Here is a 15,142-nt window from a genome sequence, read left to right on the forward strand (position 1 = left end):
TCAGGAGGACTTCAGAGTGAAGACTGTAAAACATAAAACACAAACACGTGTAACCGGTTCATATGACAAAAACAGATAGAGGCAAGAGTCTGATTGTGAATTATCTCACCAGAAATGTGAGATGACGTGAGACTACACGTGCTTGAGAACTGGGACATTTAGTTAGTGAAACCACAATAACATAACAATATACTTTTAACCAGTATAGCAATATGTGTATTTCAATACGTCTACTTAAGTTATAACTTACTCGTGAAGTTAGAAAACTTTGCATTCATCCAACCTGGTTTATCTGCAATTTAGATCCCCCCAGGTTAAATCAGTCTTCTCGGATGTCAGTGATTATTTTCCGGTTAATGCGTCATTCAAACTCTTCCTGATTCCCGGCCTCAGCCTCTCAGAGACTCGTTTGTTTCCTGAAACTCACCACAACTAGTGAATGTAAACATTTTGGAGAATTGGTTCATTGGTTCTTAAGGGTTTTTGGAATCATCCCCTCAGCCTGTCAGACCTTTTTTCTTTTACACAGTTTCCAGGAGGCACGGGACAAAGAGCTAATTGAAAAATAAGGAAAGTGATTACAAGGCGTCCAGTGGATGTTTGGGATCAGAACTCAGCAGCCCGTGTGTTTTCCATTGTCAGGATCAAAGCTGGTTTTCTCAGAACGAGGTGTGACTGGTGCACGGACTTTTATAGAGTTAATCCGCCCTGCTTTTATTACAGACGATATTTATCAGCTCCACACAAGCCCTCACTTTTATGGCCTCCTTTGACCTTTGCTCCTTTCACCACACAAGCTTCCCCCGCCTCTGTCTGTCCTCACAACAAACCTTATTGTGGTTAAGGGCTAAATATTTGTCAGCACTGATTACACCATCTATGTATATGTTTTTTAAAGTCGTGAAAGTAGACTTGATCTGTTCTTGTCATTGCACAGATATTAAAGAGATGGTTTTATTCTCAGACTTACTCGCAGACAAACCTGGTCATAAATGGAGATTTGGGAATGATCCCTGATTTTATTCAGGTAGAAGATGAAACATAGAGAAAGACACAAACACAGTGAATTCTTCTGATCTTGGTAAGTTTCTAAAAAGAGAAGTCAATCCAGAGGGGGTGTGGGAGTCCCTCCTTCCCCACCCTCCCTCTGACTGGTGCATGGACACCACCCAGTTGTTCATTAACACATGCAGGACAGGTAGACCAGCCAGTACCAAGGTGGAGGATTATTGATCTCCGTCTCGCAGCAGAGGAGGAACTGTGGAGCCTTCTCCTCTTGTCCTCAGGCCATATTTACTGAAAGAGGCTCAAATCAATATATATCTGGGATTGAAGTTTATGTTCTTCTCCTCTCTGGATGCTGGACGACTGAATCAAGTTCTGCTTGGTCCACGAGGAGTTCCCTTCTGTTTCTGGACGTACGCTGTCGATGGAGAGGATCTGCTCAGGCGGACAAACGTAAGGAGCAGCTTTCTTTTATCTGAGCAGAGTTGAATCTGTTCCTTGACATGTAGAGACGGTGGAGGACACTTCTGAGCGGACGAGGACAATCCCAAGGATCAAGATGCACAGCGCACACAGTTTACTTTACCTGGCAGTGCTGATAGGAGGGGGGGTGGTCGGCCACAAGATGCTGGACGACTGTTTGTCATCCCGTCGTAAATACACCATCAATGTGGTTCTGCTGGAGGACAACACGTACGAGTGGAGTCGACCTCTGGTGCAGGCGGCTGTGGAAAACGCCATCGAGGAGGACACACAGGAGAACATTGACAACGGTATGGACTGAGAGTTCCTGCATGAATCTCAGTGGATCCTACAGATAAGAACAATTCTTAATTCTTAGTCTACTAACACAGATAATAAGAGTGACACTCAACAGAGAGAGAAGAGCTCGTCAGTCAAGATGCAGCCCAAACTGTTTTTTGTATGGATGAGATCTGTTTTGGACTATTTCCTATTTTAGATAAAGATAAAACTAGATAATCACAGACTCCTAATTTCTAATACATTTTAACAGGTTGAGTTATTGATATGTTGTTTTTAATGGCAGTTTTGTTATTATGACTGAAGCCACCGAGATGGCTGACGAGGATGTGGAGAGAAGTACCAAACAAATGAAATGGTACATCTCCTCTAAAAGGAGGAAGTAACTGCACTTACAGCTTTAATGGAAACACTATGTTCCATTGCTCTGGTTTGTACATCTGTCCACTTCCATCAAGAGCTTTTTGATAACGGCCGTTTGAAATCCTAAATAATCAGAGAGCTTTCTGACACATTGGTGTTACCAGAGAGGAAGCAGATAAGAAACATGCATGGAGGACAGACAGAAAAGGGACATGTGATATAAAACTAAAGTTCCTGGTCGGATTCGAACCACCGATGTTTCAGCCAATTGGCATCTTTTAAATAATCTTTAAATACAAACAGCAGCAGCAGCAAGAATAAACTGTGATGTTCAGGTTAATGAGATCAGAACAGAACCTGACGAAAAATCTTAAAAGTTTTAATAACAATTCTCTTAAATGTAACTTTTCAAACTCAGAGTTATGGATCAATTCAGGTCATTGAGGTCATCACCAAAAAAAGTGCGTAGGTTTGATTCCTGACCAGCGAACCAGAGGAGACTTTAGCAAGACTTTGGTTTTAGTCAAGCATTTAAATCAATATCCTAAAACTATGACTTTTCATTACTTCTTTTCATTTCCAAAATCCCCCCCCCACAGAGCATGATACATCACTTTACTCTAATCTAAACAAAGATAAGATTGAAGCGGTTAAAGGGGTCATTAATTTTTTTTTTATTAATTACTCTTGTTATCTTGTTCCCATAACTCCAGAGTTAAATTTCACTTTGACGGCGAACTTCAGCGGCGTGGACACCACCGTGTACAACCGGCAGGGCTGTGGCAGCAGCACCTGTGAGGGAGTGGCCATACTCAAGAGGCTCTATGTGAGTGTGGTGGAAAAATTTGAGCTTCTGTGAACAGACAAGTGGACACGAATAACAAAGTTTAACCTCCTCAGGCCCCTGGTGTTATTTGATCGGTGGCATTTAAAAGTATAATCAACACGAGTCATTTGAATGTTTTAACGTCTCACACAACATAAACCCGCAAATGCAAAAGTCACACAATGGACACACAACCACAATAGAAGTGCTGGACAATGGATGTTGACTCTTCTATGAGCAGAGCCACTTTCTGCGAGTGAGGTGAAGAGTGAAGTCAATTTGTTTGTCTAGTTGAGTTGTTTCGGTTCAGGTGCGTTCATCCAATCACCTGTAGAGTAAAACCTCCATGAGCCCATTTTCATTGTCCCTAGTCACTCACTTCTGTAGTGGTTGTGTTTTCCATTGTGTTGTCACCTTTGCAGTTGTGTTGTGGCTCTTGCATCCGCCTGTGTGAGACCTCTGGGCCACTGACGGTGAAACAACTCCACTGAAATCACAGACTGATGATTCATGCTGTTATTAAACCCTGAGTGGCGCACTGATAAAACCTCTGATGACACGATAACTACATGTATCACGCAGGATAATAACGAAGTCGGATGCGTCATGCTGGGGCCTTCGTGCACCTACGCCACCTTCCAGTTAGTGGAGTGAGTATGACTTCCTTTCTCTCTATAGCTCCAATTCAGGGACCACCTAACCCCTAACCCCTGACCCCTAACCCCTAACCCCTAACCCCTAACCCCCTAGCCCCTGAATTGAGACACAGGTTGTACCCCACACTTAACGACCCCTTGTCATTTGCCTCAGTGATGAACTTGGCCTGAGCCTGAGCATCCCCATCATCTCCGCCGGGAGCTTCGGCCTCTCCTGCGACTACAAGCCCAAACTGACCCGGATCCTGCCTCCGGCTCGCAAGATCTCCGACATGCTGCTCAACTTCATCAACGAAACTTTGCCGTTCAAAGATCCGTGGAAAACCGTCTACGTCTACAAGAAGTCCAGCAACGCGACCGAGGACTGCTTCTGGTGAGAGGCCCCGGGCTGCAGGTCACTTTGGAGACCACGGTTCATTCGCCTCTCTCCAGCATCTACCAGTGATCTTTTTTGTTTTATCTCTGCAGGTACATCAACGCTCTGGAGGCCCCCTCTGCCAACTTTGCCACAGGGACCAACAGGCACATGCTGCGTGGTGGCGATGAGCTGAAGAACGCCCTGACCACCACGAATAGACTCAGCAACAGTGGGTAGTGTTTAGGTTGTTTGAGTAACTTGTCAGCTTCATCCCTGAAGACCTGAAAACAGTATATCTCTCTGTAATGAGAGTGGATGTTGGACAGATACTGGAAAAGTAGAACAGCTCAAACGTTTTCTCCCTCTTGAAACTGGTTTATGTATTTCAGTTTTCATCTTGTGTGGGAGCCGTGATGAGATCGCCTCAGCGAAGAGGAGTGTGAGCCAGGTCGACCCGGACATCATTTTCCTTCTCCTCGATATTTACAAGTAAGCCTGTGCCACGACTTTGCCTTTTTTGCCTTTACACTGAAACCGTCCTACATGAATCCTCTGTTCTCTCTCCCGTCCTCCAGTCCTGATTATCATGTCAACACGATGTCCAATGAGTTCATGAGGGACGTGCTGGTGATCACTCTGCCACCGAGGAACTACAGCTCCGAATCTAACACAACGTACAACAACACGGTGAGCTGCAACTCACAAACAACTCTGGGAAGGAAGGAGTTTCCACCGTGGTGCAGGCGTCTGACTCTCTCTCTTCCACTGTGCCGAGCAGATAAATGACTACGTGGCCGGGTACCACGACGGCACGCTGCTGTTTGGCAAAGTGCTCAGAGAACGGATGCTCAGCCAGCAGCAGAACAGGGCCTCGAGAGATGTGCCTCTGAATTTCAACCCGTTTGGAAACGCCTCCTTTTACGGTGCGTACATGACACCAGTGTTATGATGCAAAGTGAAATGAGTGAACACAAACCAAACACATGTGGGGGTAGAACGTAAAGGAAGCAAAGCCTGAACCAGTGTAATTTGTATGCAGTCATTTGTTCCATTATGAAGATTAGTTAAAGGTTCTGTACTCATCGAGTTAAGTTCGGTTGTTTTACATCAGTGTGTGTGTGTGTTTGGTTCTTGCAGGTATGGGAGGACACTACGTGCTCGATGAATACGGCGACAGAGATGCCAACTTCTCGATGCTCTACACCTCCCCCATCACCGGCAGGGTGAGACTCCTGCCGTGGACACTGTGGCCACTTAGCTCGAGTTCGGTGTGAAGGTCAACATTTGTTTTTTTTTCTGCTCTGTCTCACCTCCAGTATGAAACCCTGCTAGCGTTCGATACGTCACGTAATGAATCCAGAGTGACCAACCTATACCCCATCCTGTGGTGGAAAGACAACCGACTGCCTCAGGACAAGCCAGAGAGACCACACAGTAAAACAAATAACATATAATCAAAATGAGATAAATGTGATGGTACAGTGATATTCTTTGTTCCAGGAGTCACTGTGAATGTTGTGCTGATGAGGCCACTGTTTGATTCCAGGTCTGAATATGCAGGATGTGATTGTGATCGTCCTGAGTCTCAGTGTCATCGTGGTGACGGCCATCGCTCTCATCTTCTACAGGTAGAGAGGAGACAGGGGTCACGTGCACTTTATTCTTATTAGACAACACACAAGGCTTTATTAGGATCTGCATCAAGTTACACACACTCCTAAATATATCAGTCCTCTGAATATGTCTGACTTCTTCATCAAGATTCATGAATTATTCTCTGAGAAACCAATAAAAATGTTGAATTTGATGTTGAATTAGTGAAAATTTGTTACGTAGCTTTAACATATTTCTGTAATTCCTGTACTCATTCTTTGTGTGTGTGTTTGTGTGTGTGTGTGTGTGTGTGTGTGTGTTTAAAAAATAAAGGCAGAACAGGAAAGAACGTCTTATGCAGAAGAAGTGGTCTCACATCAACCCGCTCCTGATTGGTCCACTGGATGAGAAGGAAGTCTCACTGAAGGTAGATGGCCTCCCTCACAAACATTATTATAATAAATAATTATTATTGTTATTATAAGTAGTAGTAGTAGTATTAAGCAGACATGACTTATTTTGAACTCTCTTTATATTTTATTTTATTTTATTTTGGGTCACAGGACAAAATATTTGGGAACCACTGGTTTAAATTTAATGTTTCCCTCTGAAATGTAATAGAGTAGAAAATATATATTTATATCTTTTAATTATAGTTACTTTAGTTTTAGGAAGGTACTTTAGGTGTAAAACAGTAATATTTGTGTGTAATGTTGAATAGTCACCCAGTGTCACCATAAAGAAGGTACTGTGTGAGTAACACTCTCTTCTCTTCTCTTCCTGTACTTTGTGTGTATTTGTACAACAGATAGATGAAGTTAAGAGGAAGGACAGCAAGTACTTCTCCCATCGAGGCCGATATGACAAGAAGGTACCAGCATCCAACCTGCCAGAAGAAAGAATCAGCTGATCCCGTGGAGCCTGATCTCTCAGAGTGTGACGTGTTCTCTCTCTCTTCTCCAGCCGGTGATCTTGAAGGAGCTGAAGCACTTAGACGGCGACTTCAACGAGGACCAGAAGATCGAGCTCAACACCGTGAGAAAACCTCCAGGTTGTTACAGAGCAGAGCACCGGGACCTAGTTTCACCTCCTCACTGATTCTCCTCTCCTGCCTCGTCTTCACCTTTCAGCTGCTGCGCATCGATTACTACAACCTGACCAAGTTCTACGGCACGGTGAAGTTTGAGTACGGAGTGTTCGGGGTGTTTGAGCTGTGTCAGCGGGGATCCCTCAGGGTGAGAGCACAAGGTCACACACACACACACACACACACACACACACACACACACACACACACACACAGGTGATGGACACAGTTTAAAGAACACACACAGATCCATAAACTGAGCACAGCACAGTAGCAAAAATGATATTTATCTATTTTTTTCCAGACCATTCTGAACGACATGATCTCCTACCCTGACAAAACTTTCATGGATATGGAATTCAAGATCTCAGTCATGTATGACATAGCAAAGGTTAGTAAAATGTTTTTTCATTTTGTACATGTGTGTTCCTTTAGCTCCTCTCTATGACGGACCGCATAGGAATCTAACTTCACTCTCACGTTATTATACAGGATTCATTTTTCCTCTCAGCAGTATTTATTCAGATTATAAAAGTCCTTCCATGCTTCTTCTCTCCTGCAGGGAATGTCCTATCTCCACTCCAGTAATATTGCCGTGCACGGACGCCTCAAGTCCACCAACTGTGTGGTGGACAACCGAATGGTGGTGAAGATCACCGACTTCGGCTGCCACACCATCCTGAGACCAGGCAGAGGTGAGACTGAAGCTTCCATCATCGAGATGGACGGTTGTAAACACTGAGAACCAACAGCTCAGCCTCCTCTCCTCCTCTCCTCCTCTCCTCCTCTCCTCTACCCTCCTCCTCTCCTCCTCTCCTCTACCCTCCTCCTCTCCTCCTCTCCTCTACCCTCCTCCTCTCCTCCTCTCCTCCTCTCATCCTCTCCTCTACTCTCATCACCTCTCCTCCTCTCCTCCTCTCCTCCTCTCCTCCTCTCCTCCTCTCTCCTCCTCTCCTCCTCTCCTCCTCTCCTCCTCTCATCCTCTCCTCTACTCTCATCACCTCTCCTCCTCTCCTCCTCTCTCCTCCTCTCCTCCTCTCCTCTCCTCTCAGATGTGTGGACGGCCCCGGAGCATCTCCGTAAAGGCGGGGTGTCTCAGAAAGGTGATGTCTACAGCTACGCCATCATTGCCCATGAGATCATCATGAGGAAAGACCCGTTCTACACACAGAACTGCTCGGATATTATTGGTATATCACACTATCATATCATATCATATCATATTACTATAAACAACACAACAGAAACACTTATTCCATCTGATCAACAACATGTCACTCACCTTGTTTACCTGATGTTGGTCTGACTCCTCAGAGATGATCCACAGAGTTCAGTATCCCACGGACGTGGTCATGTTCAGACCTCATCTCGACTTCGACAGCGCGTCAGGGAACGAGATCGAGGTACGTCCGCCTCCGCACAGGGACGAGGAGGCAGCCACACACACTGAGCCTGATGTTAACTCACTGAGAACAACCTCCACCCCTCTGATTCTCTCTCTCTCTCTCTGTGTGTGTGTGTGTATGTGTGTGTGTGTGTGTGTGTGTGTGTGTGTGTTTAGTTGTATGTGCTCATTAAGATCTGCTGGGATGAAGACCCCGAGCGGAGGCCAGATTTTAAGAGAATAGAGGGAACTCTGGGTAAGATCTTCAGGTACGTCAAACCCACACGTTTGTTTAGCGTGTTTTAATTATTCCTAACATACAACACGGTTAATTACATAAACACTTTTATGCAGTGGCAGAATAGACAGGGGTGTCCAAATTTTTGGGACATATAACATGTCAATTAATGCAGCTCTCTTCTTGCATGATGAGGAATATGAATAATGTGAGTAATTAAATATATATATGTATTCCTCAGTAACCTGCACAACCAAGCCACGGAGACGTACATGGACAATCTGATCCGTCGCCTGCAGAACTACTCCAGGACTCTGGAGCGTCTGGTGGAGGAGAGGACGTGTCTGTACAAAGCTGAGAGGGACCGAGCCGATCGCCTCAACTTCATGTTGCTGCCCGGGTGAGAGAGCGTGGCTGGAGACAGGGACCTCGGTCAAATGTTGAAAATCAAACCCCTGAATGCTCACCCAGCTGTGTAAAGCATTTTAGTTTTAAAGACACAAGGGACAATTTAGCAGCCATAGAGAAATGATGATGTAAATGTTCACTTTGACTTAATAATGAATTGATCCATTTGATCCCAGGTTAATCTTCTTCTTCCCATCACATCCAGCACAGACATTCACTTGGACTCAAGGACGACCTGATTAGAATGTGGAGGTCAAAGGTCAAAGTGACCTAACACCACCCCTCTCTTCCCTTGTGAAAACATTATCTTAAAAACTCCTTAAGGCTTAAACTCAGCACAAATGTTCACTTAGACTCACTGATTAGATTTGGGTGGTCAAAGGTCAAAGGCCACGGTGGCCTCACGACACCTGGACTCCTTTAAATTTTAACCAGTTGTCACTTGGACTCACACATTAACTGGTTTAGATTTCAGTGGACAGAGGTCAAAGGTCACAGGGAACTCGTATGAGTCTGGATTTTTTTTTTATCTAGACTGAATCTGTTTTGAGGAAGCATACGACCTCTTGTTTTTATTTGAATACATATCCCGGACTCTTTTCAAGTAAAAAAGCAAAAACTTACACATAATTCAAAGATGTATAATGATTCAAAACAATATTCCCCCCCCCCCCCCCAGTCCTTGTCCCTGACAGCAGTCTTCATGTCACTAGAAGCTGTTGATAAATGGAGTGTCTCCCTGTCCTCAGCCCTGTGGTGCGGTCACTGAAGGAGACGGGTCGAGTGGAGCCGGAGCTCTTCGAGGAGGTGACAGTTTATTTCAGCGACATCGTGGGATTCACCACCCTCTGCCACTACAGCACCCCCATGGAGGTGGTGGACATGCTCAACGACATCTACAAGAACTTTGACAGCATCCTGGACCACCACGACGTCTATAAGGTTACTGAGACAAAGTTATCACAGACACACAACTGACAGGTCTGGCTGTATTATGAAGAAGTGGAGGTTACCTGGTGTGTGTGGGTGATTTTAAAAACGTTTTTTTATACTCTGTCTCTCAGGTTGAGACGATAGGAGACGCCTACATGGTTGCGTCAGGTTTGCCAAAACGCAACGGCGACAGGCACGCAGTGGACATCGCTCACATGGCCCTGGACATCCTGTCCTTTGTGGGGACGTTTGAGCTGCAGCACCTGCCTGGGATCCCCCTGTGGATCCGCATCGGTGTGCATTCAGGTAACAGCTTTTAATCTTGATTAATATAAACTATATACCAGCAAACAGATTGTCACAGACTTTTATCAGGGAGCAGGACGTTGAGGTGATTGAAGGTTGTGTGTCTTTGTGTGTAGGTCCTTGTGCGGCAGGAGTGGTGGGAAACAAGATGCCTCGCTACTGTCTGTTCGGAGACACAGTGAACACGGCCTCACGCATGGAGTCCACAGGCCTGCGTAAGAGACACACACACTTTAACACAATAACACACTCTTACACATTGTATTTGTGATTTAGTCGCAGATCCTAGTCGTCTTTTCCCACAGAATGAAAGAAAGATGAGAGTCTGACTCTCTGATGATCTCTTGTTCTGTTCCTCCAGCTCTGAGGATTCACGTGAGCCACTCCACCATCAGCATCCTGCAGAGGACGGACTGCGAGTTTCAATATGAACAGAGAGGAGAGACGTACCTGAAGGTTTGCTTTGGCTCTTTGTGTGTAGTGTAAACTGTGCAGATGGTGGTTCCTGGTTTAATTTCCTTTGTGTGTGTGCGTGTGTAAATGATTTACAGGGTAAAGGCAAAGAGATGACGTACTGGTTGACTGGGGTGACTGGGGGGAAATACAACCTGCCGACACCACCCACAGCGTGAGTTCATCTACTGACACATCTACTACATGATAAATGCTGAGGATGTGAAATGTTGCATCTTCCCACACGCACATCCTTAATCTGAATTAATCCTGATGCTTCTGTCTCAGGGAGAACTTCCAGCGGCTCCAGCAGGACCTGGCGGAGATGATAGTGTCCGGCCTGGAGAAGACAGGAGGTGGGAAGGAGGGCGTGGAGAAGAGGAAGACACTGTCCACCAAGGTCCGGCGCAGGGAGACGAGCGGCAGCCTGCGGAGCGACGGCCAGCCGGAGTACTTCCACCTGGCGGTCGCTGACAACCCCAGCACCTTCCTGTGATTCCACCAGAACTCCTGATCTGGAAGTAGACTTTGCAAAAGTGTGTGTCCTGTCTGAATCAGCTGGTTCAACGGGACAGCTCTGCTCACCAGGGGGTCGAGTGGCTGGAGAGCAGCTGTGGAACAAGCAGGACCATGAAGGTGAGACTTCCATGTCCTCATGTCGCGATAAACTCAGCTGTTAATGGGTTTGTGTCTCTTTTTCTAGCCCGACATCGATTCCTCTCACTTCTCACAAACCCCACATCCTTCATCACTTCATGACATTGTCTTGTTTTTCATTAAAAGCACAAATCCATGTTATAGACAAGCTTTATTCTTCCTTGATTCTGTGGCACTGACCCAGTTTCACACACACCTGCTGTTATAATAAGTATGGAACAACCAAAAGGACATTAAGAGAAAAAAACAGGCAATATATATATATATATATATTTTAAGTATGTGGAACAGGCCATCGTTTTGTAGCGAGACTCGTCACTTTATTATTTACTGTCTTACCATAGAGTTATTTTCGATACTACAACTTTTTCTAATTCTCAAAAAACTGAATCAGGTAAAGTCAGTTCTCTGAAAACGAGAAATCCAATATATCAAATGGACTCTTGCTGACTTTACTTAAAAAAGTTCTCTGTTGTTGTTTCCATGTTTTTCTGCTGGACGCTCACTGATTGAGGAAGTTTGACTAAATTATTTACCGTGTAAATAGAATTTTCTGCTGGATCCACTCAGTATGTGTCAAGAACATTTCTCCTCTACGCCACAACACCAGGAAATGTTTCTGTCATGATTTTTGTTCTGTGTTTTATTAAATGATGTTTGACACGTGGCAACGGTTCCACAGCAGTTTCTTTGTTTGTCTCGTCTTTGCAGTAAAATACATTTAACTATACTATTTAAAAAAAAACATAAAACATGTGAGGACAAGAGGAAAGTAAGAAGGATATTGCATCACATCTCAGTTCAATGTGCACATTGCATGCAGTGAGGGAAACATTGTAAAACACACACACACACACACACACACACACACACACACACACACACACACACACACACACACACACACACACACACACACACACACACACACACACACACACTTTACACAGTTTTAGCTGTAACCAGTACAGTTCCACCCAGCTCCGTGGCAGGAAGTGGGATCCTGTGGCCCCTCGTCATCAGCCCTCTGTCCTCCTCTTTCCCATCATGCTTTGCAGAGCCCCTACATGCAGTGTAGCCCTCCTCCCACATGGAGTGGGCTTGGGCCCCCGGGTACAGATGAGCACAGGGGGCCGAGGCCTCCCCGGCTCTCTGGAACATCTCTGTCAGACCGGTTGTCTCTGCTGGCAGCTGGGGACCTGAGGCTGGAGGTTCTGTTTTCTGAGGAGGTTCCTGTCCTGGTTCAGGATCTGTAACACAAACCACAGAAGCATGAGTGTCTCTGAGTATCTATACTGAATATTATGTGATAGGATCCGTGTACTGATCAGAGACTGGATATAAAGATATAGTCTTTATGTACAGTCTGATACAGATAAATATATATATTCATGATCATTGTATTATTAAAATGGGCCATTTTGACATTTAAAAACAAACTAATTTAAAAGTTTTAACATAAACATGTTCCCTGTTTGTCATGTCAATGTATTTATGTATGTATTTAGGCAAAGTGGCTCCATTACTACTCAAAACAGTCAAATACTTACGGACTATCAGAGGATTTCTTTGCGATACCATATTTGTATATCAAACCACAATTGGTTAAATGATACAGAAAATGAAAGGTCAATAAGAAGAAATACAAGCTTCAGGCTCCTTCATTACATCACGAGTAAAACTAATGTTTCACAACAGTTGAGCAGATGAAGCTGAATTCCTTCCCTCTGCTAATCTACATGTCACATTCCTGCTGGTCCTGTGGACAGACGTCTATTGACACACGTCTCAATCGACCCTGTGTGTCCTTTTGTCAGTTTATGTGTTTTCAGGGCGACGTGGGGACGTTGTTCCTCCTGCGTAACCAACGGATGTGTGTTCACAGCAGAAGAGCCGGTGAGAGAGCGGTGGGGCCGACCCCTGGGACGAGCGAGAAGACGAGAACAGAAACAGTGGAGTTTCTACAGCGAAGAGCGTCACACTCCATCACCTGCCTGCCTGTGACCCCACTTCCTGCACAACACTCACCACTAGATGAGCCAAGCTGGCAGAATATAAAACACTTCACTGAGGAAATGGAGAATTAATTGATCCCTTGGTTTAACTGTCACATAAAAGCATCTGATAAACTGAGTTACAGCAGTTTAAGTGTTTAAAGTTCCATTATCACCTCCAACAAGGACACAAGGTTCTCATCTGTGTTTCAGTTTGTTATTTAGCCTGATAACACAAAAGATACTCGACTGATTTACATAATATGTTGTGGAGGGGTGGCACCTCAGCTGAGGAAGAAACTATAATATTATATATATTGAGTGGTCATCAAGACAAGAAAACTGCAGTACTAATACTTACCAATACCATGTACCTCTGTAGGAGCAGAAAAGCTTAAAAGAATAATCTTATATGACTATTTTAGTCCAGTTGTGTTTACCTGGAGTTCTGCTGGGTCTGGTCCGTCTGTATATGACGAGCCACAGAGCCAGAACCAAGATGGATCCCACTGTGGCCAGCATCACAAAGATCCAGAGCACCGGACTCAGCGCCGGGTCCCTGACCTGGTCCACAACAGCCAGGAGAGGCGGTTCTGAGGGGAAACACAAGAACGTCTCTCAGCTTCTGTGACACCCGGGATATCGACACAAACATTCACAGCATCAGTTTGTTCCTGAAGGAGCAGAGGTGTAGAGAATCCAGGCTTGAACACATGGGAACTCTCTGCCTCCTCAACTAAATGACAGAACAAAATCGTATCCCTTAAATTGTTCCATCAAGCAGGAGAAGAAGAACACAACCCAGCTGTGAGAGTCGGGAGGAACATAAGCATCTCAAACGTGGACTGAAGGAGCTTCAGGTCAAACCATTTAGGTCTAAAACCAGCAACTACAAAGAGACGTCCAGACTGAACCAGACTTTGGTTCAGCTGCCCTGTTCAGGGGAAAAGTAAAAACCTCTGAGAGGGATTAGTCTCACTTGTTGATGGTTGGGTCTTGTCTCCGAGTTCCGTCTCTTTGGGGAAGCAGTCCCCGATGAGGTTGTCCCACTTGCGTCCAGCAGAGCAGATCTTCTTGGCCATGGCTGGTCAGGAGGAGCAGGAGGAGCAGGAGGAGCAGGATGAGGCTGCTGCAGCGTTACCTCCCTCTGAACTTCTGTTTGTGACTCAGGAAAGAAAAAACCCTGAGACTCAGAGGATTCAGAAACGAAGGCCTGACAGATGTTTCAGTTCCTCCATTTCAGAACAGGGGCTGAATCTTTCTGTGTCTCTGGGGACACAGAGAACTGACTGTGTCTGTTTTAAGAAAACCAGGGTCCTGACCTTCAAGCTCCTCAGTTTGGACTAAACATTGTTTAACTGGTTATGTGTTACTAACAGTGGGATGTAAGAAAGTACTTTTACTTATTTACTGCATATTTTCACGTATATAAGTGGCTCTATCATCAGGTACTTTTCACTTTAACTCTCCAACATATACACTCCTGATCAAAATCTTAAGACCAGTTAAAAAATTGCATGAATTTGCATTTTGCAGTGTTGAACCTTAGGAAGGTTCTAAGTAGAGTTTCAAAATGCAAAAAGAAGAAATGGGAACAAGAGACCAAAAGTTGTGAGCAGGCAATTTATTGAAAACAACAATTTAACTGAAGTAGGCTGTTCATCAGCTGATCAAAAGTCCACAGCTAAAAAAAAAAAAAAAAAAACTCCTAAAACAGAAATTAAAGTGTCAAAAACTGACTCAGTAATGAGTAGCTCCACCTTTATTGTTGATCACTTCAAAAATTCGTTTTGGCATGCTTGATGCAAGTGTTTCCAAAAGGCTAGTGCGAATGTTGTGCCAAGTGGTGAAGATGGCTTCACGAAGGGAATCCACTGTCTGGAACTGAAGTCCATTTTTGTAAACTTCCCTTGCCATCCATCCCCAAATGTTCTCAATTGGATTAAGATCAGGGGAACACGCAGAATGGTCCAAAAGAGTGATGATGTTCTCCTGGAGAAAAGTCTTGGTCAGACGGGCATTGTGAATTGGAAAGTTGTCCTGCTGAAGAACCCAGTCGTCACCACACAGACGAGGGCCCTCAGTCATGAGGGATGCCCGCTGCAACATCTCCACATAG

The 15,142-nt window shown here is 44.8% G+C and overlaps 1 protein-coding gene across 1 annotated transcript; it reads left to right on the forward strand.

Annotated features, from left to right (window-relative positions):
- The first annotated feature begins 1,564 nt into the window (after positions 1-1,564).
- On the forward strand, positions 1,565-10,868 carry gucy2ca (guanylate cyclase 2Ca). Its single transcript, XM_053443664.1, has 27 exons — positions 1,565-1,778; positions 2,844-2,956; positions 3,539-3,606; positions 3,767-3,985; positions 4,081-4,199; positions 4,360-4,459; positions 4,546-4,657; positions 4,749-4,893; positions 5,108-5,193; positions 5,287-5,404; positions 5,517-5,598; positions 5,897-5,990; positions 6,372-6,434; positions 6,527-6,598; positions 6,694-6,798; positions 6,955-7,041; positions 7,213-7,345; positions 7,703-7,840; positions 7,965-8,053; positions 8,212-8,303; positions 8,514-8,672; positions 9,430-9,622; positions 9,745-9,919; positions 10,036-10,134; positions 10,281-10,375; positions 10,471-10,547; positions 10,661-10,868. Exons 1-27 carry the CDS (start codon positions 1,565-1,567, stop codon positions 10,866-10,868), a joined length of 3,255 nt encoding a protein of 1,084 aa, XP_053299639.1.
- The last annotated feature ends 4,274 nt before the right edge of the window (positions 10,869-15,142 follow it).

Source organism: Pleuronectes platessa, chromosome 16 (genome assembly GCF_947347685.1).
Source record: "Pleuronectes platessa chromosome 16, fPlePla1.1, whole genome shotgun sequence".
In the NCBI taxonomy this organism is placed as follows: domain Eukaryota; kingdom Metazoa; phylum Chordata; class Actinopteri; order Pleuronectiformes; family Pleuronectidae; genus Pleuronectes; species Pleuronectes platessa.